General features: G+C 27.7%; 4 protein-coding genes across 4 annotated transcripts; 2 read left to right on the top strand and 2 right to left on the bottom strand.

Moving 5' to 3' along the window:
- Positions 1-3779: 3779 nt before the first annotated feature.
- Positions 3780-5247, bottom strand: Bm17872 (Uncharacterized protein; the record flags this gene model as incomplete). Its single annotated transcript, XM_043073090.1, has 5 exons — positions 3780-3815; positions 4052-4197; positions 4327-4498; positions 4757-4963; positions 5131-5247. The coding sequence occupies 5 exons, from the start codon at positions 5245-5247 to the stop codon at positions 3780-3782; spliced, it is 678 nt and encodes a 225-aa protein (XP_042929024.1).
- A 198-nt stretch (positions 5248-5445) lies between these two features.
- Positions 5446-6344, top strand: Bm17871 (Uncharacterized protein; the record flags this gene model as incomplete). Its single annotated transcript, XM_001898464.2, has 3 exons — positions 5446-5548; positions 5638-5904; positions 6307-6344. 3 exons carry the CDS (start codon positions 5446-5448, stop codon positions 6342-6344), a joined length of 408 nt encoding a protein of 135 aa, XP_001898499.2.
- A 1504-nt stretch (positions 6345-7848) lies between these two features.
- Bm17870 (Uncharacterized protein) lies at positions 7849-8390 on the bottom strand (the record flags this gene model as incomplete). The annotated part of the gene is made up of 2 exons (XM_043073089.1): positions 7849-8066; positions 8309-8390. The coding sequence occupies 2 exons, from the start codon at positions 8388-8390 to the stop codon at positions 7849-7851; spliced, it is 300 nt and encodes a 99-aa protein (XP_042929023.1).
- Positions 8391-18276: 9886 nt separating this feature from the next.
- Bm4717 (Uncharacterized protein) lies at positions 18277-22669 on the top strand (the record flags this gene model as incomplete). Its single annotated transcript, XM_043073088.1, has 9 exons — positions 18277-18369; positions 18925-19152; positions 19654-19763; positions 19954-20067; positions 20439-20587; positions 20925-21123; positions 21315-21457; positions 22215-22407; positions 22555-22669. 9 exons carry the CDS (start codon positions 18277-18279, stop codon positions 22667-22669), a joined length of 1344 nt encoding a protein of 447 aa, XP_042929022.1.
- Between the last annotated feature and the right edge of the window lie 478 nt (positions 22670-23147).

The raw sequence follows: 23147 nt of genomic DNA, 5'->3' as shown, positions 1-23147 counted from the left end.
TTAAAGGAGTTAATAAGCAAAATGACAAATACAAATATGTGCAACTCACACGCAAACAAATAAAGTTAACAAATCGTGAAATAACACCCGGCAATTCAATCATGGGTCAGCAACAACAACAACAACTGAAACGAGTCCGGTCAATAAAATATGCAAGAAAAAACTGATCTGGAATAGAGTTCATTCACCAAAAGACGAGAAGTCCTCGAGGGATTTAAAAGAAGTGGAACAGCAGAGGAAATTCAGTTTTGATGTTAAGCAGTAAAAAGTGTTGGAGCAGAAGTATAATAATTTAACTAACATTTAATGGACTGTTGATAATTTAGTGCAACTAATATTTACATTGTTCATTCTTTGTTATTATTGTATAAATATGAAATTGTACGATATCGTAAAAAATAAAAGAAAACATACAATAAAGAATAGAAATAAATAAAAACCTTCCCGACACATAGTTTCAAACCTGAAATTAGCAACATAATCACAAATATTGATCCATATTCAAGAAAGGCAATACAAAGGAGATCAATATTGAGATCAACATAAAAGTTTGCAAGGAAGTCAAAAGTTATCCAATGCTATATGATTTTGTTTCTGTACCTCAGTAGTGGTCAAAAATAGCATCACAGGTAAACGCTCATGATGATGGTGCATTTTGTTTAGTTATTAAAGAAAATTGCTAAATCAATGAACCAGTGAAAATAATACGAAAAATAAAAAATTATTCTCGACTGATCGGATCTTTGTACTACCATGGTTGGAGACAAAGATCAACGAATTACTAATGTCTTAAATCTGTCATCGTACGAGTTTAACATACACACCTCCCTAGAAACCCTTAGAATCCACTTCACAATGTCCAATCCACGAAAAAACGACACAGCAAACATCACCTCATAAATACCCATTTCAGCCCTATCTTAAGTACATCACGTCGTGGGGTCAGCCGGTCCAGCGTACATTCGTTATGCTTACGCGTACGTTATGCCACTATGGCAAAATCCGGATCATCGGCTAAAATTATTGAGATTATGAGAATTTCAATACGAACAGTTTGTGACGATCTGAATTTCTAGCTTTTAAGTAAAGCGAAGATAATCGTCTACCGTCGTCAAAAATTTGTCATATGCATCATGTTCCTCTTTAATAATTAACACGCAGCAGTCACTACCATCCACTCCTCATTGCTATAATGAACTTTTGAGCTTTCTCTTTCCTTCCTTTCGTAAACTCTTTCATAGTTGGGAGATTACGGTCATTTCGATAAACTATTCTTTTTACTGTTTGAGTACCCTATTATTACTCATCTATCTTTTCTCTTACTGCCATCAAATTCATTACCGTTTTTTTTTTCTCTTTTTCAAACTTAATGCGTATACAACTGAAAAGCCTTAAGGATTGTTCTTCTGCTAATTAATTTCATCACCAAAACTTACATTGGTTCTTATAAAATTTTTCACTTGTTCTTCTCCCAGCATCCAAAGGACTTTTTATAAGCCAACTTTGTCTTCCATTAGAATACATAAGTGTACAACTATTTTCAGCTACTTTGTTTGCATCTCTACTTTTGTAATCGGCTTATTGCTCGAACTAAGATCTGCTAGAGTTTGCTGACCAATTCTGTGCATACTTCTAACCAGTGAAGTACAAATAAGCTTGTCCACTATTTCTTCCATTTGTCTTCAGCAAATATTCATTTGCTCCACCTCAACTTGTGATATGCCAAGTGGAAAAAAATAAAGATGACAAAGGAAGATGGCAGGGAATGTAGTTGAAAAATTTATTATTTTTGGAAGAAGTTTGCTAATCTCGGGTAAACTTGGATGTAAATATGTGGATTAACACAGGAATATATTTCCTTTATTGACAGAAGCTACAGTATAATCTAATTTACATTCCTTTTTGATTCTTGTATCATTTTGTTTTATAGCAACACATATATATTGTTAAACTGGAAATGGTGATAATAAATTCTTTGTTACGCTTAAGAACTGTCGCAATCATAATGTAAACAAAGAAAGAGGAAAATAATTTAAGATTTAAATATCAAGCTGGAAATAGTAAAGGATTACAGTAAAAACGTAGGAAGGAGATCTACTTCGTTCAGATTTAGATCATTTAATTTGCAGCTAGGATCTGATCTAGATTATCTCATGTATCCAACGTGTAGCAGTTACTGTTTTAATCAAAAGTTTCAGATAAATTTGCAAAAATATGAAAATAATTTTGAATAAATTGAATTTTCAAGCAATGAAAGAGCAAATTTCCTAGCAGTGCAATGACTGTTCACTATCGCAGCAGTAAAGAGCAATGAAATATGTAGCATTGGCACAGTCTGTAATGAAACTGTATTTTTCAATTTTAGGGTTATTCAGCGTTAAATAAAGAATTTTTAACTCTTCAAAATCTACGCATGTCACACACACTAGAACAAATTCAGAATTTACATGTATCTTCTGCTTATGCCATTTTGGAAATCTGGTTAGTCGCCAGTTCTGCTTCATGTAGGAGTACACAAAATGCTCGTTAAACTGAAAGAAGCTATCAGTTCATCTGTTTCTGCAGTCTACACAATGTTTCGTATGAATCTGAAGGTCCCCAGCTAAGACTTTCCTGAAGTGATGAAATTTTTTTTTATATTTTCCTATATTACTTGCGCTTCGGAAATGATTAGCAATTATAAGATATACTGTGTGGGTCATATATCGTAGAAAATTAGGAATCCTGGAGGAATATACCGGTTCGCACAGAATTAAAGTAAGGAAGAGACAGATTGTGACTTTTCTGATTTATTTCTTTGCATTCATTTTAACAAATCATTGATCTACCAGCAATTAGCAAATTCGAAAAAAGAAAAAATAAATAAATATATATATATATATAGCAGGAGGAACAAATGAGTTAAGAAAGGAAGGAATTTGGAGAAGAAAATGTTCTAATATTACTCGAAGAGTATGAATAATAGAAATTCAATTTAAGGATAACAAGCAAAATATGTAACAGATGAGAAATTATTAAAGTTTCTAGTGGAACAAATAATCAAATATGGTGAATTATAATAGGTTGCGAGTAATCAACTTCAAAAACACTCAGCTAAACTTTTTTAAACTCGATCAATAATGATTTTTTCTTGTCTGAGTAGAATCGAGATTTAAAATCTTCGAGAAGCAAAATATTCAATGTTGTGTTTTCCATATTTTTGTGTTTATGGAAAGATTTTTGATTGAACACTTATCCTATACACTTAAAAATTAGACTACTATATATTTGCATACTTTATGTGCTCTTCTGTCCTCAGAAAACATTCTTTCTCTAGACCTGTATTACTGTTTTGTGTCTTGGAAGAGGTCAACGAAAGCAGTAAGTTCTCAAATAGCAGCGTTAAGATTAAGAAAAAAAGATTCTTTTATCAACACTGCTATCAAACTGAGGAGTAGATTAACTGGTACGACTGAACCGAAGGATACACTGTTGCAAAATGAAATACAACTAACATTGCAATTAACAATTTTTTGCCCTAATGTAGCATATCTAAGCTGGAAATCGTTCGTCAATTATTTTTCATGTTTGTTTCCAATGATGATGATAATTTCCAATGAAATGTGTGCTATACATATAGACCGGAAACAGATGAAAATGAAAAGTTGGATAACATGAGCATGCATCGTTTTTGATTATGCATTATCATCCTTTTTTACTGCATTTAACATTATTTTAACATTTTCTCACGTGCGAGTTCAATTTTGCCTTGATCTTTCGTGTCATCCTTATCACTTCATCTATTGTGACTCGTCGCTTGACGATCCTTTTTTGTCCTGAAAGCTATTCCATTATTACCTCTTCCTTTATTTCCCCTGGTTTTTCTCAATTTAACATCCTCCTTCCCTCACAACTATGAACTCAAATTTGCTCGGCATTCCCTACAAATCGGCAATGGCGCAAGCACTTACACAGAAATCATTAAAGTCAAATAATGACTCAACAATGACATCCACTCGTTGTATTGCTTTTCATCTGTCATATATTCTTAGCAGTTAAAAAGTCAACTCACTTCTTCAACAACTGATGAGTCATAAACAATGAATATTCCGAACAGGTATGCCAAGTTGCCGGCCAAAAAGCACACTCCCAAAATGGCGTACAACAACACGCCCATTGTAATTGTGATAAGACTTTCGTTGCTTTCATGAATACCAACTAAAAAATTCGCCTATAAAATGATATTTGTTTTAAGTAAAGTGAGAAATAGACAAATCTCTCGAATTATTGGCATTTGATAAGGAGTAATGAAGTGATGGGTTTTTAATGAAGTTCACTTAGGAAAACCTCTGAATGGTTGATGCTCATGCTTCTTCTGATTATTTTCCTGAAAAGATCGTTTCCAAATCCGTGGCAAAAAATTTAATCGTCTTCTACGGCAAAACAAATCCACTTTAGCTAATCCATAGGCAGTTCTGGTAGCGTTATCAAAGTATGCATCATCATGGCACCTGTTAGGCTATAAATATTTCCTGAGGTAAAATGAAGCAAAATCAGTTATTGGTGCAGAAACAATTCCTTTGAGCAAAACATTTTAAACTTTTAATTTAGCAGCAATACTCGAAATCATTTAACTCTGATGCAACGAAATAGTTCGAACAAATTTGTTTTCTTTCTCATAGCAATTACAATTAATTAAGATCAATTCTGGTACACCTCTTTTTGTTGTCAATTAATCAGTCATCATAAACAAATAGATTTATATTATCTTATTTACTTGATCTATCGATCTGCTGTAATTGTATGGTGTAGCCCATGCAATCACACTTGAGCTCTTCCTCATTGCTTTCGCACTTGCGCCAAATATCATTTTGATAACTTCATTGCACCAATTCGTCCTGCTAACAATGATAAAGATCTTCTTGGAAGCTTCCACTTTTACTTTTGAATATTTGCAATCATTTAATCGATATATCTGTGATATCTGTAACATTAATATTATATAAATGCCACATCGTGATTTCCAGGATCCTGAAGCATCTATAACGGTCCAGTAATTTCTTGAAAACAACTCATCTCACTCTGTCACTAATGCATTCATTGTTTCGCTGCAAAGATAGCAACTTTTAAATTTAAACTTCGACTACGTACATTATTATACCAGTGCTGCTCTATGAAAAGTGATAAGTGATGCAGGATGATGTTATTCGAGCTTATCTGTGACACCATCAGCAGCACAGCAACAACGATTGCCAAATGCAACCGCATTCCAGCGAACGTTCTCCGTACAATAATCGATCTTACATTCTAGTGGCATAAAAATGAAATTTACAATTAAATTATCATAATTCCGTATATTAGGTAATATTACAAACTGCATTAAAATGCATTACTGAACTCCTTCAATTCTATTTGTTTGCTGCGATTAAAGCGGTTTACTCTAAAAGTACAAAGGATTTTCTGGAAATGAATGGAAATACTAAAGAGTGCAATAACGATAACAAACATTTTTTGGATAGCTCGAATATCCACTACTGCAGGGGAAATACCAATGAAAGATCAGAAACAGGTGATGATGAATTGCGCAACGACTTTTCGTTCTATTATAGTTCTTCAATTTCATTAATTGCAAAAGCAAATATCTTAAAAGTTTTTTAGATAAACGAAGCTATGAATGCCTCTATCCTGGGTGTGCTGTGATCGCGAAAAGCTACAAGGAATATATAACACATAGGAAGACACATGGTCAACCTTTCATCTATGAATGCAAAGTGCCCGGTTGTGGGAGGACATTCCACCATGATTCATCATTTCGCAGTCACAAACAGACGCATGAACCTAAGCCTCAATGTGAGGGTTGTGGCAAATTCTTCGCCACCAGGATTACATTGCAACATCACAAGAAGATCTGCAAAACAAAATCTCGTTAGTTTGCAAATTTAGCAAAATTTTAAACACATATATTAGCCTGAAATAGCATTACAAAACATTTGTAACCGCTGAGTGACAATACAAAGTTTATTTAACTCATTCATACTGTATATTTATTTCTTTTCATATCGTGCACTTAATGCATAGCAGCTGCCCATAACCTAAAAACCAACTGCTTAAAAAGTGACAATAACGCTTTAAGATACTTCAACAAACATCGAAAATATCAACAGCGAAAGAAATAAAAAAAAAAAAAAAAAAAAAAACACTTTTAGTCAAATTATCTTGTTTTTCTAAAACGAAAAACATGCAGAAAAGCATATCATTCCCCCACAAAGCCAAATACTGTTAATCATTTTTTTAGCGCTATAAAACAACTAAAAATTTTCATTCTAGAAAATGAGACACAATTTGGGCATTCTTCACAAGCATGAGAAAAGGCGTGTAGCAATCAGATGTTTTCGAGACATCAGAATGCAGTGACCAATTAATGATTTATTTTTTGTCTCCATTTAATATTCCATGAATCGCAGAAATGCATAAACAACAAACTAACAGTAAAATTCGAATTCACAGCAAACGATTTATCATGCCAAAAGGTAATAAAAAATACGTAAGTGAGAGGAAAGTATTCTCTTAATAATATGTAACAAAAGTGGCGAACACGAGGTGAAAAGTGGTATTATAAAAAAAAAAAAAAAAAAAGCTAAGATAGATTTTTAGCATATTTTTATAATTGCTGATTATTAATTAACTGACTTAAGTTCAATATGCAAAAAACTGTTGAACTTTATTTTATTTGCATTGTACTTGCTTTGCTCACATTCTGTCGTGGATATTTGACAATTTGTGCAAAAAAAAGTTTAATAAATTCATTTTGGATCAACCTTACAATGTAAAAGTTAACAATATTTGTAATTAGCAATGATTTCAACTAATTTTTGACGATAAAATTAATCTTAATCACAAGTTTCGGTATGGATCTCTGGAAAATTTTGACAATTTCTAAGAGTTTTTGTAAATTTAATACTGAAAAAATTCTTAATTTTTTTCAAATTCCATTTTAATTAAGTGAAAAAAAGTATTGCAAAAATATAATTCATTTAAAAATAAATATAATTTGAACTTAATTGATTACTTTTATTTGCATTGCCCTTGATGCGCATACATTATGTCGGGGATATTTGACAATTTATGCATAAAAGAAAGTTTTAAAAAATAACTTTGGAAAAATCATTCATTGTAGAAATTGATAAAATTTGCAATTAGTGATGATTTTAATTTTTTTTTGACATTAAAATTTTATTTTATTTACAAATTTAATGTCATTTAATGTTACAAATTTAATATTCGATTAGTTTGCACAATAAATTTAATAATTTTATGGTTCTTGAATAGTAGCAAAATCGAAATTTCATTGAATTATGGATTAATTATGGATTTTTTATGCATTTTGCTTAAAAATCGACATGATCTTCCAGTTTTTGGGAAGTTTTTTACCCCAATATAATTATAAAAACAATTAAATATCAATTGTAAATGATGAAACGGTAAATAAATCATAAAATACAATGTTTGTTAACCTAAATCAATACATATTTCTATCAAAAAAAAAAATGAATTTGACTATTAATTTTAACTATTACAATGTATGATAGTAAAATTACATCAGCACAGGCACTTTAAAAAACATACTTGTGTTCATGATTTAACCATTCTTGTAAAACAACACAGGATTTATTTTTTAATAGTTGGCCATATAACTAAGGACAGGCAAATAGCAGGACCAAAAATTTTAGAAGGTATGGTGGACGTAATGCATACTGTATTTTGAGGATGAAAACAGCAATCATTGCCGTATTTTGCATGTTATAAAAATAGATTTGGTTTTACAAATGAAGTGGTATTTTGAAATGTCTGAAGCTGGATTATTACCTATTAAAATCCATCATCATTATTTGGTAACAGGTAATACTGACGATAGAGAAGTTGTTGACAGTGCTGCATTTGTAGGAATTGAGGATTCCAGACCGGTTTTGATGGAAGTTCAAGTGTTAACAACGTGGGTACTATGGAACATCTGTGACCGCTGGACCAAGATAGTTGATACAACGGAAAATTCACAATTACATTTTGTTGTAAGGCTGTTGAAAGGACTTAAATTTATACTGCCGTTTATATCCACCTCTTTCACAGATACCATACCTTCTAGCAGAAATTCCTTCAGTTTTTCCTTGAGAAAATTAGTCGTGAACTTTGTTGTATATCTGGGACATTGTAACTCTTTCCACAGTTAAGGCACTGCATCGTAATGGTTTCATGTGCATGCGTATTATTCCAAATAAATCTTCCTTCCCTTGAGCAATAAAACTTACATCAGCAATTAATAGCTCAATACCTGGCATAGTTTCATCTGCAAAACCAATACCAAGGTCAATCATAATCCACTTGCCTCGGTAATGATACAGGCTAACATTCATCTCAATCCTGTTCACCCCTCCAAGTGGAAAAAACAAAAATTCGTTTTTGTTTATAATCATTAATTTTAAATTATTAAAATAGAGGGTAGCAAAACTTCGGCTTTAAATAAAGGAGTTTGTTACTTTCAATAACTCTAAGAAGAAAAAGAAATCCCCATGATTTTAGGTACTCTATCTACCAAAACTTTTATCCAATGCAAGATCGATACATATATATGCTCAAAAATAATTAAGCAATTTCTTGTGGGTTGAAAATACAAGAACCATCGGTTGATCTCTCTCTTATTTCAAGCATAGTAAGTTTACCGCTGTCAACTTCAATAGCATGAACGTGAAATTGCACTTTTAGGTAAGATTAGACATATCTCATATGCTAATCTGAGGATAAAGAAGGAAAAAAAAAGGATTTAAAGAAGCAATTATGCCTTAAAATGGCAATTACTCTCCTCACATATCGAAATAATTAAGCTTGGCCACATAAAAGAATTAAAGGAGATCTTTAATTAATCACAGCTGAATAACGCTTTAGCAAATTCTTTATTAGTGAACTCCCTCAGGTCCTCTATACTCTTAACAATTCCTATAGCGCGTAAATTTATAAGTTTCTACAAGTCCAATCAACACTCCTCCCAGCATCATCTAGCTTTGTTATAATAATTAATCCTGTAACACTAACTAACCATTTTAGCAAATGCCTCTAATTATGTATTTTGACCGGTAGTCGCATCAAGAACCAAAATAACATCATGAGGAGCAATGCCCATCCAATTTCTTTATCTTTCTTTATATCTTTGATAAGTCCTCTATAACGTTAACATCATTTTGTAGCCTGCGTGCTTACTAAACAAATTCAAGGGAGTGCTCGTTTTAAAATTACAATATATAGAATGGTATGCACTACGTGTATTTATAAAGTTAAATACAACGTTTTACGTGCAATTTTAAAGTGAAATGCATTTAATTTCCAATCTAAATATGTTATAAAATAGGATGTTGATTTACAGGTAATCTCATGAGTTATAGTGAGAAGAGTTTAGACCATTATGAACCTCAATTTTGTCACAATACCCCAGCTAAAAACTCATTTATATCTCATTATCAACAACCTCATAGATGCACAACAAACCAGACCCTACATGTACATACCTGCATACTTCTTTACAGCATCATGACCTCTTAAGATTTTTATTGCATCAGCGTTACAGTTACTACTTTCCACACAACCGTTTTATTTATAAATGTTAATATTATAGATTAATATATAATTTAATAACCAACCCCAACTTATTAGAAAATCATCTTCTAACTTTTACACCACCACCAACCTTAATACGGCTAGGATAGAAGGACCCGAGCCCCTGCATAGCAACACCGAAAACCACTTGGCTACACCCACCTCAACTCTCCTCACATCAACAACACACTATTAACCCAATTAGTATGATTTATTTCCTTTATAGATATAATCACAATACTGGTTGATGCATTGCCTCAACTTATTCTACAGTTTTATCAACTTGATCGCTTCTGCTTTTCATAATTGCTATTTTCCTGTATTCTCTTGCACTCATGAAGATATGCAACATATTACTTTGTGTATAGGAATTGTTCATTTTACTTTTTACAGAGGATATTATTTGCTCTCTTCCCCTCTCTTCTAATCTCTGATAGATCTCAATCTTATATCTTCATATTATGCGTGTTGTATCATTTGTTTGTAGAAAAAAAAAGTTTTTTTTTAAGAAAAAAAATTGGCAAGACTTCTTTTAATGATAAAAATATCTAATATACAACATTTTGCATAATTCAATGATCTTTCTTGAGCAATCCTTTCAATTTACATTTCATTGTCAGTTTGATATGTTTATGCCATTACGGAAGCAATCCTAAATCACAATATCACAACGAAATTTGTCATTTGCTTACTGTATTATGATGACGGTGATATCAGCAATGTGGAACAAATTCTAAATTTCAACTTTGACAGGCGTTAACGTGCAGATTTCTCGTTCATCCTCTTTTTTTCTCATCCATTAAGACGAGATATATGTAGTGAGAATCACTCAATTTTTTATTTCGTCTCCCGTTTCGATTACATTCCAAAACAGAATTTTAAAAAATGCTTATTTAGATTGATCTACCGAGAAAAGATGATCAAATAACGTAGCATCAAGAGATAAACGCAACTTACGGCTTATCCAGTAGCGGATGAAAAAGTTGAAACAAATGTTACACAAATATTTATATTGCTTGATATCCTTGCAAAAAAAATACTTAATCATTTTGGCTGGTCATATTTCACTTCGCATTTATCCCAAATCTTTGATTTCAAATCAGTTTTCTACTTTGATCATTGCATCATGTGCATTGACATGAGAAGGCATCATTGATACCGTGTGTATTGAAATGAGGAATTGATCATAAAGCTTCAAAAATATGGTTAAATTCAGAGCATCAAAGCTTATACAAAACTAAAAGATGTTTGACAAACTTTCCACAAAAAAGTTTTGCAAATCAAACAGTCTCTCAAGAAGGACTATTTTCCTTATTTTGACCATAAAATCCCTTTGGCTGCAAATGAATTCATAAGTCTACCAAACTTCGCGGAGAGAAAATACCTTGTCTTAAGCCCTTAACATTATAAAAAATCATTGAAATCATTTAACATTTTGTCTTATTACATTTTTATTTGATATGATCTTCCTTCTTGCTGCAAATTCTTTTTTTTTTTTTTTTTTTTTTTCACTAGGACGATTTCAAATAAAATATTTGAAACATTACTTTGAAATGCTGATATAGTAATGAAATAATAAATTTCAACTCTTTTTAACAGAAAAAGTGGTAAATTTCAAAATAATCTTAGTACAATATTGAATAATAGTTATTAATTTTAGCATTAGAATTTTAAAATCATTTAGCTAATATTATTTTCAGTTAATTTTGGCAATGAATTTGTAAAAATATGCATTTCAAAATGGTAGCAAAATAAAATTTTCTTTACATTATAAAAATATTTTGAACATATTAACAATTTTGTTGATTTTAAGTCGATGTGATCATTCTTCTTCTGACAGACAGTTTTAATAATTATGATTGTAAAATATTCAAAAAAATGTTGGATGGTAATTAAATGATTAATTTCATTCTTTTTAAACCATGTAAATATTAAATTCTCTGTTTTTTTACTGGAGAGAAATATATTCGCTTAATTTTGGCAGCAGTTATGCATGGAAGCCTAAAGAAATAGCAATGCTTGGTAATACTGGACTGATAGGGCAGATTTTTTATCCTAAAAGCAAAGGTAACTAATTATCAAAGGTAATTAGTTTACAACAAAGAGTGGTGTTTTGGAATTTATGAAATGTACCTTTTGGCTTTTCAAAACCAAAATTATTCAACTACTTAAAAGTTTATAAAGATAAATCTTTCTTGTAATTTGCCGACTATGAATTTTCTTTTTTATAATTATACAAAATCAAATCACTGTAACATGACGTGCACCTCACTACTGCACAATTCACATACGAACTCTCCGATCGCTGATTCATTTCTCTACTGTCATAGTATCCTAGAACGGTACTTGGTTGGATCGTAATAACTGCTTTGTTATGAATAATTAAATTATTTCTAGCAATCAAATATCAGGTGTGATCACTGATTAACTGATGATTTTTCCGCTATTAATTTATTTTTTGTCATTGAATAACATGTGATTTGTCCGGTTCATAAATCAAATCATTGTTACCAGTGATTAACAGTTTATGTATAAGCTATTAATCTGCTTGTTGTTACTTTGCTCATGAGCAGAAGTAATTACACTTTCTGTTCATGAATTTCAAATTATTATGATAAGAATAGTCACGTCTTTATTAATTCAACAGCGAAAAATCAGTATGACAAGAAAGGCGACACTTCGTAACGCAATTCGTTTCACCTCTGAAGCACTGATTTGTTGTTTGGTGTTTGGTCTGATGAATTGAACTTTTCTGTTGATCAGTGCTGGCTAAAACTGCTGCAGTTTTTGGTATGTGTCATCAAATTGTTGAGTACACTTCATAGATACAGTGGTTTTGCCGGGATTCAGAAAATTTCTGCTGCAACAAAATCACGAAACTGCAACCATTTGCAACAAAATCACGAAACTGCAACCTGCAACCATTTCTGTTTGGCGTTAATTCGGCTTTAGAAAGTGCTTTGAATCTTGTTCGCATCTCACGTTATCATCTTACGGTTTTAATGAATTCATTCATTGCGATTTCAATTCTTACTTCATCCAGCAAATCCGATGCTTATCATCGCCATTTCTCAAGAGCTTACAAGCTTTGTAATAATGTTCGATCACTGCTTACACATCATCAGACTTTATATTTTAATTAGACATTCAACTCATGTTTTATAGGAATAGTTGTAGGAAAGAACTTCATGTTGCAAGCATTCCTTTTTTTTTTTGAACCGGAAATTATGTGGAATACCGATAAAATAATCGGAATCATCTTACAATTTCAATATACTCATTGCGAGTTCAACTTTAGCGTCTTAACTTCTCAAATTCTCTGTATGGAACTCTAAATTTAATAGTTACTTGATCATTTGAGGGAAACTTTAGATGTTTCCTGATTGTTAGTTACCGGTAAAACAATGCATTTAAGAATTTATATGGTAGAAAGTTATTGTTATGGATACACTAATAAAATATTTACCTGAATCATTTTCGTCTCAACTTGAGCAAACTTAACTATTTCAGTTTCATTTTCGTCTCACTCCAGCTTATTTGTTTGAATCAGATAAAATAAGACGCAACTGATATGCAATTAACAAGAGGAAATTTTGAACTTTGGAATGAAATTTAGAAGAAATGTGGCGATCAGTTTGATTTAATCACAAAAGATGCATTTTTTTTCCTCCTTCAATTTCTCCCCCATTTACCATACTATCAAAACTCATTTTTCTTAATTCTCTGAAAGTGTGTTGTCTTATTGATAATCTAGAAATAACTATTTTACAATTATTCGCATTACCTAATGAAAACGTCACTTTAAATTAAATTATATTCTTTGATTCTCCAATAGGAATTGCTTATTCCATTTGCAGCTGTCATTATGAACTGAATTCATTTTCATTCCAAGCAAAACACAAACATTATTTTTCAGAATATCTAAACGAAAATAAATTCATTACAACCAGTTATTAGATTATAATTAAACATTTTATCATCCTCGTCGAAAGAGCAAAATTGTGATTTTTCTTTTCAAATAATCATTTATGATGGTAAATGGTTCGATAACAATTAATCCACGTAATATTTTTGATAAATTATATTCTTTTTTAAAAAATAGCTAATCAATTAATTGTCTGTTTCTGAAGAATTCTAAAATTTTTGCATCTATTGGCACAAAAAAGAGCGAAATTTCAATAATAAAAATTGTTTTAGGTGAAGAGAGAAACAATTAAAAAGTTAAGTTTGAAAAACTTTAGTAGTATAATTCGACATCAAATAAATTTCAGTTTTATTTCAGCAGTGTTTTTTTTTTTTTGTTGTTGTAAACTATAAAATTATTTGACCGTTATTATTCTTCCATCTTCCTGAAATTTGTTGCATAGCTGCTGAATAGTTATGATTCGTTTTATGTTCCTATTAAATTTAAGTTGTCTCTTCATATTAGTTCAACTTTTTATCAAAAATCATAATCAAAATACTTTCAGTTTTTTTACGGTAATTTCAAATTCACTGTCCTATTTCTTAATTTATTCCACGCCTAAATCTACAATTATGTATTTCCTCGTTTCTCGCTGCACATTTTTTCACAAATTTGTATAATTTTTCGTCCCTAAAACTATAAAAATTAAAAAAAAAGCAAAGAGAAACTTAATAAAAAGGTAAACTATGAAATTATACAGAAAAAAATATGTTGAAAAACCTACACTGTAAAATTTAAACAAAAAATTATTGGGTATGTCATAAATAAAAAAAAAAAAAGAAAAAAAAAAACAGTTAAAAGATGTAGGCTATAAATTAAATAAAAGAAAAAAGATCTAACTCTAGATTGGTTTAATCCTAAAATGTATCTTTCATATTTTTTCAAATGCTTTCTGTTTTCAAATTTTAATTGCAAAAAATTTCTCCCATATCTCTTCTTCTAATTTTCATTATTCTCCTTTTTTTTTTTTTTTTTTTTTTTTTTTATTAGGCATTTGAAGTATTTAATCATAATTCGCACCTGCTGTTTTCTTAACAAATTCTGGTAATTACACAGAATTCAATAGACTAAAGATGATTAACAGGAAAAATGAATATTTATTTGGCATTTCAACTTTTAAAATGCCAATGGACCTTTTTGTGGCTTTTTTATCCATGTTCATCCGAACAGCTAATGAATTCAACAAGCTGATGCGTTAATATAATCGATAATCAAATTTTATTTATATATTTTTTTAACGAAAAAAAATTATGAAATATAAGTTATATTTTGCAATTTTCTTCCAATTATCTTTTTTTTTTTTCATTCCATTTTAAATACTGGATACATCTCATTTCTAATGTTTTATTATAGATAAGAATTAAAATGAAATTGTTTGACAATTGTTGTAACAGAAAGCTTCACAGATGAATTAAAAAAAGAACTTTAATTTCAATAGAATTTCATTCTTACTTTTATTTTGTTCTTTTTACTTTTTGAAGTTTTTTTTTTTTTTTTCAAATAAATCGAAAAAAAAAGGTTTAACTTTTTGATAAATCTTTCTGAGAAATATTATGCTTACTTATATGTTTACTCACCTATACATGTAATTTATAGCAAATTTAATCTGAGATATTTTGTTTTTTTTTCGGAGCAAAATTTTATAATACTTTTCAATAAAGGACAAAAAATTATTTACTCCTTCATTTAGTTAATTTATAAAAATTTCAAGGTAAATAGCACTTTTTATTTTTTCTTCCCAACTTTCTTTCTTTCCTCATTCACTAAGCAGTTGAAAAAGAAAGAGAAAAAATAGGAAATAAATAAAATTGTCATTTGTTTACTAAAAAGTAAAACAACTTTTCATATTTTGAAAGCAAAAAAATTTTAGCCGACAATTGCAGTTTCTTTTCATGTAGTTCCAAAATGTGCTCTCCGAAGCACATTTAATTTTAATATTCTTTCTTTTTCCCTCTCTCTCTCCCTTCATCTTTCCTTTTTCCTCTTCCCCTGTTCCTCAATTTTTTTTTTTTTTTTTAATTCTTTGTTGCTTTGAATATTATGGATTCCAATTTTTTTTCTTCCTCTTTTTTTTTGCGCATTTTAAATGTTAAATACTGTTAGAAAAAAAAGAACTAAATGGAACAGTTCTATTTTATTTCTGATAAAAAAAAAATAAATTTTATAAAAGAAGGACAAATTTTCATAATTTATTCGATCAAGTAATCATACAAATTTTATTGTTTGAATAAAAGAGAAGCACTTTAAATTAGATATAATTGAAAGTTGAAGTGAATTTTGATTGAATATATAATTTCTTTTTTTTTTTTTTTGATACTTCCAGCATGGAAGAATGACTTGACAAATTATAAATTACAATAAAAGAAATCATAGATTTTTAAACTTAATTAATTAAAAGCTGAAATTTTTGTTCAAATCAAAAGCAGCATTTCATTTTGCATTTACAAATAAAAAAGTTTTAACCATTTTTGCTAATTTATTAAAGGTTATTATAAAATGCTTTTATCTGAGCTTCCAATTCGATTTTCTAAAATTAATTGTAATTTTTTTTTCTTTTTTTGTCAGTAAATTGAACAATCTTAGACTATTAAAAATATTATATTTCGATATCAAATATTTTTGAAATTTCTGTCAAACTGGTGCATAACTTTCATTACCAGAAAGTTAACAATGTGTGAATAGCCTAAAACAATGCTTATGAATTAATTGTTGAATTCTGTTAAATGTTCTGTGAAATAATGTATTACTTATTTTAACTACTGCAGCAATTCATTCTTTCAAATATTTTCCATCTACAATATGAAATAAGTCGAATAACATAAAAAAAAGAAAAAAAAGTTAATCGATATTGAAATAAAAACTAAAATTTATTTTTGTCCTAAATTGACATTGAACTAAGTGTAGTCCATTCATTCAGCAATAATTTTATTACTAAATATAAACATTAATTTGCAAGAAAAAAACTTTCCATTTGAAATGAACTTAAATTTAATCAAAAATTATCGCATATGATATAAATATGAATGGCAAATTTCATTCACATTGATATTTGAATTATGTGAAGCAACAAAATTTTATAAGAAATAACAAAATTGAACATTTTTTCCTCCTATGTCATCTTGTGAACTTCAACTTTAGCATTAAAATTTGACAAATCCTGTCGTTCATTTTTTTTTTTTCTTTCATCTTTCCTGAAAGTTTAAGACCATAATTACATGATTGTAATTCTGATACACTGATATATTTTCATAAAAGAATAGGAGATGAAAAGGAGGGAAAAAAGAAAGAATTTGAAGTGTCTTTATATTATATTTAAATTGTGTCATCGTATTATTTTTTTTTTTTTAAAAAAAAATCTTCGTATTATATATTTTTTTAAATATTTAAAATTCCCGATTTTGTTGTCAAATGGAAATGAACTTTTAAAATTCATGCATTTTTCATCCTTTTATACCTTTCATTTCATTCCACTCATAACTTTTCATTTATAACATTTGTAACCAAACATTATTATATTATAGAATTTCTTAAAACTAAGCTTTTGAAAGTTATTATAAATAAGTGTATAAGTGTTGTAATAAATTCTGTAAATATATAAGTGTTACTACAACAATTATAAAAATGTTATTAAAAAAAGTATGAATAATTTTTGCTTTATCATCAATGCAATTCAAAATTTCTTCTTAAAAAATTAACAGTATATTGGTATTTAAATATAGTTAAAGATTTTCATTATTCGAATTAATATTTCTGCTATTAATATGATGTGGCAATTTTATTAAATTCCATGGCAAATTTTGTTTTCCTCTTATTTTTCTTTCCTTTTCTTTTTTGATATTTCAGTTCCAGTTCATATCAACTACTGATTGCTATTGATATTGATTGATAATATAATATAACTATTATATATTTGTAAGCGTAACAGCAATAGAAAAAAAAAAAAAAAAAAACAATGACAAATTTTTATTTCAAAGAATTTTCTAATACTAGTATCATTTTTTTTTCTTAGTTTTTTATAAATATATTTATTTGTACAAAATTTGGATAAATTAAGAACATATCTTTTATTATTAATCTTTATACATTTACATTTACAAATCCAATTAATTTTATTTCTTCCGCATTTCCTTCATTAATTCATTAAACTTTCAATTGCTAATTTAATATTGAAATATTGTAAATTAAACTGGATTTAATCTGATAACAACAAAATGACATACAAATGATATACAAATCGGTTGACAAGAGAGGAAAAAATCGAATATGATATAGTATTAAAATATTTTAATATTGAAAGAAATTTGTTGATATCAGATTAAATTCAGTTTCTCAAGAATAATCTTTTTTTTTTTATCAATCAATTGGTATGCCATTAATAACCAATAAATTTAGTGTTGAATTAAAAATTTAAATTTACAAAATTTTCACTTCTGATCAATCGATTCACGTTCCTTTCCTATCACTCATACCATCTTTTTTTTTTTTTTCAAACATTTGCATTATTTTAAATTAATATACGATACACATAAAATTAATTAAACAACACTATAATTGAAAAAGAAAAAAAAATGAATAATTTTCTTAAACCATGAAATTTATAATTTATTCAGGAAGGTAATTAATAATGGAATAGTTGCATTGATTTCAAAACAAAACAGCACTTTCGTACATCTCTCATTGAAATTTCAATGCAGTTAATAACGATTGATGGTGATGCAGATCTCAAAATACATAACATTTCAATTTTACCATCTGATCAATGTGCTAAAGATGATCAATTGGTTAATTTTAATTTTAAATTTCTTTTTATCAAAATTTCTTTTTTATCAACACTTGTTGCATCTTTTTTTTCCGCCTTTTTTTATGCTTAAAATAATGGACAGAATTTTCTATTAAATTTATATGCATTATTTTTGAATTTAATCATAAAATTCTTACGTCACTACATTATTATTAGTTAAAATTAATAAATTATAATTGTCAGAAGTTGTTTTATCACACTTTTATTGAAATAATTTTCGAGCAAAAAAAAAAGAGACAGAAAAAATAGAAAAAAAGAAAGAAAACAAAATTTTGAGCATTTTAATCATTCGATTTTTTTCTTTTGCTTTTAAAATGAAATTTCTAAATGTTTTGCGAAAGATGTCTTTTTTCTTTTGCCGAATTAATCTTATTTATGAGTTTTTCCCTTATTTTTTTTTTGCAATATATGCCTTTTTTTTACTATAAAATTTTAATCTAAATGAATTTATAAATAAACTGATAGAATTAAAAAAAAAAAAAATTTAAAATTTATTAAAATGGGACTTTCTTTTTTAGTCATTTTTCTATTTCAGGCATCTGAATGTTGTTGTGGTGATGGTCGATTTTATCACTATCCCACAAAAAGTTGCAAATTATCACAAAATGTTGGCTTTATGTTCAGTCGATTGAATGATTCTTGGTCTCATATGATTGTTTACGGATTTGTTTATCCGTTAATTGTTATCATAATGATTGCTCCATTATGTGCGATACTTCTTGGTATGGGTAAACGTGAAAAACGTGAAGGCGATCGACGTTTTGTTCGTTATGAAATTTATCATTAATAGTGCAAAACAAAATTACAGAATTTATTACGAGTAAATAGTAATCAAAATTTACTAAAACTTCAAAAAAAAAAAGAAAAAAAGAAAAAAGAATAACAATAGAAAAAATGACATCATCCAATTATTTTTTCTTTTACTTTTTCTCATTTCCTACATCAAAAAGTTTGAAATTTTATTGTGAGGAAATATCATTTTATTTCTTTTTTTGTAAATTAGAACTAAAATTTATGAAAGTTTTAATGAACCAATTTCAATATCTAAGATGAATTAGCGGAAAGAACATGATGAATGCACTTGTCGAATATAATCAAATAAATTTATTGCTACAAATAAAATTTCCACTTTCAATTTTTCCTTTTTTACAAATAAAAATTTTAAAAAAATTTTAAATTAAGAATTTGTGAAATTTTTTGATAAGCAATGAATTAATCAAATAGAATTAAATAAATTTATTGATAAAAATAAATTTTTGTTTAGCCTAATCCATTATATCAAATGATATGGTTATTATCATTTTGTGGATGGATTAGCTTACTTTCACCATTACCTTTCTCCATATGGTACTACATTATTGGTGATGGTATCAGGTACAAAATGAATTCTGTTAATAATTTCAAATTTTTTTCTCCTATCAAATGTACCATTTCTTTTTTGATTGAATTATTATCTTTTCAAAACCAAAATACTATTGCTTTCACCAGAACGAATCGAAATTTTTCAAAAAATTCAATCGTCCAAAAAAAAAAAAAAAATTCGAAAAATTAATTGAATTTGAAGGAGCTTTAATCAATCAATTGTCATGTGTCACATGTTTCAAACAACAATGGAAGTTTTACCTCACACGATCGACACAATGATGACATTATTTAGCATACTTCTCGCTGGTGGAAGGTTTTTGTTGAAAGCAAACTTCAATTTAATCATTTTGTTATTCTCTGCTTAAATTTACAGATAATAAACAATATTAGCAAAATTTGTAGAAATGATTTCAAAATGAACATCTTTTTTCAAAGAAAAAAAACAGAAAAAAGGACAAAAACAAACTGAATTAATTTTAAAATTAGGTGAAATATAATTTTGAATGCACTAATATCATTATGAAATGATTTAATACATTTTATGATAAAATTAATTTAATTAATCCTAAAAATCATTTTTTCTCATAGAATTAAAAAAAAAAATTATTTCTTTTTTTGTAAAAATTTCTTTTTTTTTTTCTTTTGATAAAATTTATTCACTGCAATAATTAAAAATTTTTGCAGATTTTTAACGCAATACCATCGGAATACAATAAAATTACGAACAGTGGAACGTTTTTCACGTGCCATTTGGACAGTCATTTTCATTTGCGCATCTATGGGTATTCTTAGATTTTTTGAACATGGCGCTGATATTTATCAATTCTGTTTAGGTATTAAATATATCATTTTATATCTAAATTAGTTTAAAAATAAAAATTTTTGTTAACAAAAAAAACGAAACTTTTTTTTTTTTCTAAAATATAAAATTTGAAGTAGAAAAGACAATAATCAAATCCTTTTTTTTTTTTTTTCTCTCTCTCTCTCTCTCTCTTTCTATGCTTCCCCTCCTCTCTTAGTCAATAATATTAATTCTTAGCAAAAATTTTAATTATTAAACATAAAAATCATATCATATGTAAATTATAAATTTATTGGATGATAATGAAGAGAAGATGAAGAATAATACCAAATGGTGTAAAGATTTTTTCAGATGGAAATATATTGCAGATACAGAGCCTGGACCATATTTGGCTAGTCGATGTATGGTTACCGATGGTGCCTTAATTACCATAATTAATCGTCGTTTTTGGAAGATTGCATTACCATTAGCTGATTTTCTTATTCAATTTATATTTCCTGGCTTTTTGCTTATTGTACTTCATATTAGTTTTATCCGTGAACCTATTATCGATTTTGATAATAAACAGTAAAGATTAAAAGTTTTACTTAAATAATATTAGTAATAATAATAATAAGTAGTTGAAATTACAAAAATTTTTAATTATATAATATTTGTTTTTTTTTTTTTCTATGAATTATAAAGAAAAAAAATTTTTTTTTTTATCTTTTTGATATGGAATAAATTCTTTCTTTTTTTTTTTTTTTTTCATTTTTTAGTAATCGGTTTGGACGTACACCTCGAGATCAATCACGAATTTTGATTACTGCAGTTACAATTACCTTTCTTACTGTGCAAATTCCAACAGCATTTTTCACAATAATTACATTTACAATCAATCAGTTTAACTCAAATCTTATTTGTGAGCCTTATATTACTAATATAAATGTACTCTGTTATAAAATTTAGGCCTATTATCTGTCTAGAGAAGCAAAAAAAAAAAAGTCGAATTTTTAACAAAAAAGAAAATCGAAAACAAAATTTATTCATTATATTTCGTCGTTATCCCCACTTCTCGACTATGGTCACTTACTTATCAATAAGTATTCACTTGAAGAAATCTTCTCTTTAAGCTATTAAAAAGTAAATTTAGAGTTATTTTTTGCACATGTATAAAGTTAAAATTATTACTAAAATGCTCAAATAAAGTAGAAAATGAATCATTTCCAGTATTGTTGCAAATTATTTTGGAAAAGAAAATCATTTTAATTTCACTTTTAAAAATGTTTAATTGATTTAACTCTAGCTGCATTAATTTTATTTTTACCAAATATTCCATTTAATATTATGATAATAAATGAAAGAGGAATATGCGTAATTAGGATAAAATTATAACGAAGTGATAATATATATGCCATAAAGTTACAAAATTAGTAGGTTCGACTGTAAAAATTCACTTGAAATGTTAAATTTAAGATAAAAAAAAAGGAAACGAACATATACTAGTAAAATATTTTAATAATAATAAAAGATAATAAAATTTTGAAATTGAATAATGTTTTAGTAAATTATTTTACCATTTATCTATTCTATTGCAAAATAATTTGAATTAGTTCTTTTTTTTTTTTCAAATTTAACTTTTCATTATCAAATTATATTCAGTTAAAATTTAATTTCAGTATCACATATATCACTTTTATTTGCTCATCTTCAACCACTTCTTTCAATGATTACAATTATGGCAAATAATAGTGCATTGCTTACTGCATATTATGTTATTGTTAAAGATGATGATATTGACGTTGGTGATTCATGTACGTCAATTTCAAGCGAAAATGATACACTTCTTAATGAACAACCAACTCTATCAAGGTATTTTAATCAATATTTGTTTTATTTACATCATTTTCTATATTATTAATAATAATAATAATAATAATAGCGTTACATTTTGTTAAAAAAACTTTCTTAGATTATTACTTTTCTGTTTTTTTTTTTTTTTTCTTTTCTTTCTTTCAGATGTTATTTAAGCGTTAGTTTCGATAATTCTTTACTGCCTCACTCACGAAATGTTAGTCTTAATGCGCATGGATCAGAAGTATCAAATCTTTTACCTGTACATGGAATACAATAACCAGAATTTCTAATTTAAATGATACAAAATTGAAAAAAAAATCTGTTTAAATAATATGAAAGTTAAATTAAAAAAAAGTTATTTAAATGGTACAAAATTTAAATTTGCTAATATTTTTATAAAACAATTTTCTAAATACTTTTTTATTGATATTACTTCAATTTTTTTTACTTATAATTAATAATATATTGTTGGAAAATAGAGTATTTTATTGATAGTACTTCTTATAATTTAAATTTTCTTATAATTAATAATGTTATTAGAAAATAAAATTTAATAATTTTGTTAAAATTACTAGATGTATGCAATATTGGATGGGCATACATTAAAAGTTTTTTTTTCCTTTTTTCATATTCTGTATTAAAAAAAAACAAAACAAAAAGGAAAAAAAAAAGATAATAATTATAGAAAAAATACCAGTCGGAATTGAATTTTAATAAATAATGCAAAAATTTTTAATCTCAAAAGTTTTTTGTTC

The sequence above is a fragment of the Brugia malayi genome (assembly GCF_000002995.4).
Source record: "Brugia malayi strain FR3 genome assembly, contig: Bm_v4_ChrX_scaffold_001, whole genome shotgun sequence".
Lineage (NCBI taxonomy): Eukaryota > Metazoa > Nematoda > Chromadorea > Rhabditida > Onchocercidae > Brugia > Brugia malayi.
Note: the sequence above shows the minus strand (reverse complement) of the source record. Positions and strands in the feature narration are given on the sequence as shown.